Source organism: Corvus brachyrhynchos, unplaced genomic scaffold, assembly GCF_000691975.1.
Source record: "Corvus brachyrhynchos isolate BGI_N302 unplaced genomic scaffold, ASM69197v1 scaffold115, whole genome shotgun sequence".
Taxonomy (NCBI): Eukaryota; Metazoa; Chordata; class Aves; order Passeriformes; family Corvidae; genus Corvus; species Corvus brachyrhynchos.
This window is the reverse complement of record NW_008239553.1, coordinates 21,780,760-21,785,086: the sequence shown is the minus strand read 5'-3', so window position 1 is coordinate 21,785,086 and position 4,327 is coordinate 21,780,760. Positions and strand designations below refer to the sequence as shown.

At 54.5% G+C, this 4,327-nt stretch overlaps 1 protein-coding gene across 1 annotated transcript in view; it reads right to left on the bottom strand.

Moving 5' to 3' along the window:
• The window catches only part of PAX9 (paired box 9), a 19,605-nt gene that overhangs the window by 14,608 nt on the left and 670 nt on the right, over positions 1-4,327 (bottom strand). Inside the window, exons 2-4 of the mRNA XM_017741643.1 lie at positions 4,093-4,215; positions 2,579-3,317; positions 145-287 (exon numbers count right to left, since the gene is read on the bottom strand). Coding sequence (XP_017597132.1) covers positions 145-287; positions 2,579-3,317; positions 4,093-4,215 — 1,005 coding nt within the window. The remainder of the gene's footprint in view (positions 1-144; positions 288-2,578; positions 3,318-4,092; positions 4,216-4,327) is intronic.

Below are 4,327 nucleotides of genomic sequence, written 5' to 3'. Positions count from 1 at the left end.
GAGAGCTAGGCTTTTCCCGACGTCGCCCGTCTTTGCAAACCAAAACCGAGGGAAGTCCGGCATCGGCTCCAAACCGAGGGCGGTAGCCCGAGGCAGAGCTCAGGAGCCCTGTGCATCACCGCCCGTCCCCCCCTCTCTCTTTACCTGGCTGTACTTGGCCTCCTGCTCAAGGGAATTCTTCTCCAACCCGTTCACGGCGTGTTGGGCCGGCGAGTGGAAGCTGTTTCTGCCCAGGCTGCTCCATTCCTCCACCTTGGGGCTGGGGTAAGGCGAAGTGTCATTCACTGCTGGAAAACAAGGGACGGGGAAGAGAGGGAGTCAGAGGCTAGGATTCGGAGATGGAGACGGCTCCCTCTCCTCATGGGAGGCAGTCTGTGGGGCAGAGCTAAGGGGAAGCCGGTCCCTCGCCCGCCACACCTCGCTGAGGCTCCCGGAAGCCCTCAAGAGGGTGATTCGTGGGAAGAAGGGAGTCGGCTCCCTCCGTGAAAGCTGTGACAGAGATCAGCAGCCGAGCCCAGAGCTGGCTGGCTCGCTCGTCCCCACGTCTCCCCACTGGCGGAACGGAGCTGCCGCCCGGCCCTCGTCCCCCAGGCTCTCCTAAGGGGTATTTACGACAACAGCCTTGTTTGTATTTGTGAGTCAGAGGAGAAACGACACCCCGTGTTACAAACAGTCCTGACACGGCTGCACATGAACTGGGCTCCAAATACTTTTTGGGAGAAAAAGAAAACGAAACACAAAGTAAATTTTTTTTTTTTTTTAATAGGGAGATAAAGGGAGGGAAATAAGAAGGAGGGGAGGAGAAGAAGTTAGAGTCCTATTATTTACACACCTATCAACCGCGCCATGGGCATACCAGGATGTTTTGCAGGCGAACAAATTCCTCGAACGGCCAAATTCCCCCACCGGGGAGCCAGGGAAGGGGTAGGGGGAGCCCTCCCCGAGCCCCGCGCCCGGCCGCATTGGAGCCGCCGTGGGAGGGGGCTTTCCTGCGACACCACCTCGCTTGGCCCCTCGCCGTGCTGGGGAAAGGCACAAATCTGAAGTTGTCTTAAGAAATTGAGCTCCCTCGGTGAGCGCCCTTTTCTGCTGATCTCACACTTTCCCATGAATAGGGGCTTCCTTTCCGTGTCAGCAAGGTCAGTTTATCCTATAAATCAAGGGCGAACAGCCCCCATCTGCGGCACCGGCCACTCCGCAGCCCCGACCCTCTGATGGGAAGGGGAGGGGGGAGGTTTCACACCGCAGAAAGATGTGTGCCGCTGCGGGGGCTGAGGGAGACCGGGCAGATACCAAGGCACCCGGCAGCACCGGCAGAGGCCTGCCTGCCAATGTGGTGTTAATCAAAGAGGAGCTCACTAAAAAAACTCAACAAAACAAAACCAGAAAAAAAAAAAAAAACAGAACAAGGCAACACCTAAATTTCTCATATGATTGTAATGTTCTCATTCTTTTTAATGTTCATTGCCAACACTACCTCTAGATTGCCTCAGAGATGGCCAGGCGTGTGTTTGTTAAAGTTGACTCAGAAACAAGCACATTTCTTTGTGCCAGTGAGGACTAGGATAAAGTTTATATTGTGAAGGGCAAAGAAGAACAAACTTACATTTTTTGCATGTATGCATATAAAGAAAACATACTTGTGCGTGCGTATGTGTTGCTTGAAAAAAGATTATCACCTTTCAGATGAAATAAGAAAAATATTCTGCAATGCCTAAAGGATCATTTTGCATCTGAAATGCTGCTAGAACCGGATTGTTGCTGCTAAAAAGGCAGTGAAAACAGATCAGAGCTCCCACCTCTCCACTAATACTGAGAGAAAGTGGGACACAGAAATCGCTGTAGGCGAAGGTTATTTAAGATGGGTTTTTCAGTGACACTTTGAGTAACGCTTTCACTGTTAGTTCACTGGCAGAGACCGAAATGGAAAAAATGTCCCTTTCTAGCGAGCGGCCGTGAGACGCGACACAGTTCCCAGAAGAGGGAACAGAAAGAGGGTGAAAGGGGTAAAAGAGGCAAATCTAGAGCCTTTGGTTTTCCTAGACCACCACTTCGGAGGAAAATACAGCATCAGAATGAAAGCAATTAGATGACATTTGAACTTCCTGCCGAAGCAAATTTGGCCTGACTGCGAAAACTACAGAAAATGGACTTCTCAGTAACGCCAAGGCGGCGCCCGTGACCGGAGTGCGACAGCGAGCTTCGGTGGGGACCAGGACCAGGACCGGGACCGGGACCGCGACCGAGTGCGCCCTGGTCCCGCCGCACTCCGGGCCGTTCCCTCCGGCCAGGATCGCCACTTCCCGGCTCAGAGCGGTGGAGGTGACGGCCAATGTGTCCTATTTGCTGGTCCTCCTGCAGCCCTCCCAGGCCCTCCCAGGTCTGCCCACGTTCCGAGACACATCCTCCAGTAAGCTCAGTGCCCAGCCCGTGCTGGGGAAAACGCGAGAGGTTTCCCGAATCAAACAACGAAACCACCCTCCGACCCTCGGAAAGGAAAGAACCCAGGAGCAAGGGATCGAACCCCTCCGGCCCTATCTGGCTGCCTCTGTGGCCCCGGCTCCCGCCCACTCCTCACCTTGGTCGGTGATGGATCGGATCCCCAGGATGTCCGTCACGGAGTGAGAGGACGGCCACGTTCTGGGCATGGCCATGGTGCTGGGGATTGCCGGCATCCCGGGAGGGGTGGACACCTTGGCTCCTGCAGCAGCGATGGGGCTGGGGTAGGGGTAGATGTGGTTGTAGGGCAGAGCAGGCTGTGGGGGTGGCTGGTGCTGCTTGTAAGTCTCGTAGTGACTCTGCTGAGACAGGTTCCCGATTTTGTTCCGGAGGATGCGGCTGATGGAGCTGACCGACGGCACGTTGTACTTGTCACACACGCCATCGGCCAGCAGGCGATCCCGGATCTCCCAGGCGAAGATGCCCGGATCCCTTTGTTTGTAGGTCCGGATATGTTTTACCACCGTGGGAGTGGTGACCCGAGGCTTGCTGCCGCCGATAGCCCCCGGTAGGATGGAGCCTGTCTCGTTGTAGCGAGCCAGGATTTTGCTGACACAGCCGTGGGAAACGCGGAGCTGCCGGCTGATGTCACACGGCCTGATACCCAGTTGCGCCAGTTCCACAATCCGCAGCCTGATGGCATTGGGCAGGGGTCTCCCGTTGACAAATACCCCCCCGAGCTGGTTCACTTCCCCGAAGGCAGGTTCTGCAAGCAAATGAACAAACACAACCGTCGGACACGGCGGACGGCACAGAAGGGGGCGTCTGAGCTGCTCCTCATCCCAGACAGATGTCACAGACAGGGACCCCCCCCACCCCGGTCACTCCACGCACGCTTCTTTATTATAGCGGGATGCCCCCGAGACTGAAGGAAGGAGGGGGGAGGGAGGAAGAGAAGTGAGAGATTTTAAAAAAAAGAAAAGAAAGAAAGAAAAAAGAAGAGACAGAAAGAAAATCCGTGGCAACAAATGTCGGAGCTCTCCAGACTGTGAATCAAGCATATTCCCAAAAAAAAAAGCACATTCCAGAGATGAAAAACAAGATCGCCCCAACAGACAAGTCAGCTTTATTGCCACAGGAAAAAGGAACGCGAAGAAAACAAAAAGAAAATAAAAACATCTTCTAAGACGTGGGGGAGGGGGAGGAAGGAAAAGTAGTTGAGGAAATTCTTTTACATCTTGGGAGAGACGAGGGCAGCGCGGTGCTTCTGAGTGGGGACTAACTTTTTAAAGATCGTTCCTGGTGCTGTTAGCGCCTTTCGCTTAGCAGCACGGTTACACTGGGCTGTAAAACAAGCGTGTTAAAATGTTAACTGCTACGATCGGTGTCAGGAATAATATACAACGTGTCACGGGCTCCAGCCATCCGTTCGGCTGCTATCCTGCCTCGCACTCGCCTAATAACACTAATAACAAGCCGACTAGTCATTAGCTCTCTCTCTCTCCCCTGTTCCTGACCCTCAACATGTTCTTACAACTTGTAGGAACACGAGCAAAGTCAATAAGGGAGCCACAGCGGTAGCAGATGACGGTGCACGGGTGCTCCCCCTCTCTTGACAGCACTTGAACCCTCCTGCGGCTCCCGGCCACTTACCCATTCCTCTGAGCGGGGCACCTCGAGGCCGGCCCTAAATCCCAACGGATCCCTATGCCCGGGAACCGACTCCCGGTCTCCTGCTCTCCTGGCCGCACTGGCCCCGAACCTCTCTGATCTCCGCTGAGGAGGGAACAGTAGCGTGAGGAAGAAAAGAACTACAAGGAAATCTGCATCCCGACGAGAGAGCCTTGACTTCTGCATTTCAACCTCAAGGCAGCGTGGGCAGGGCCGG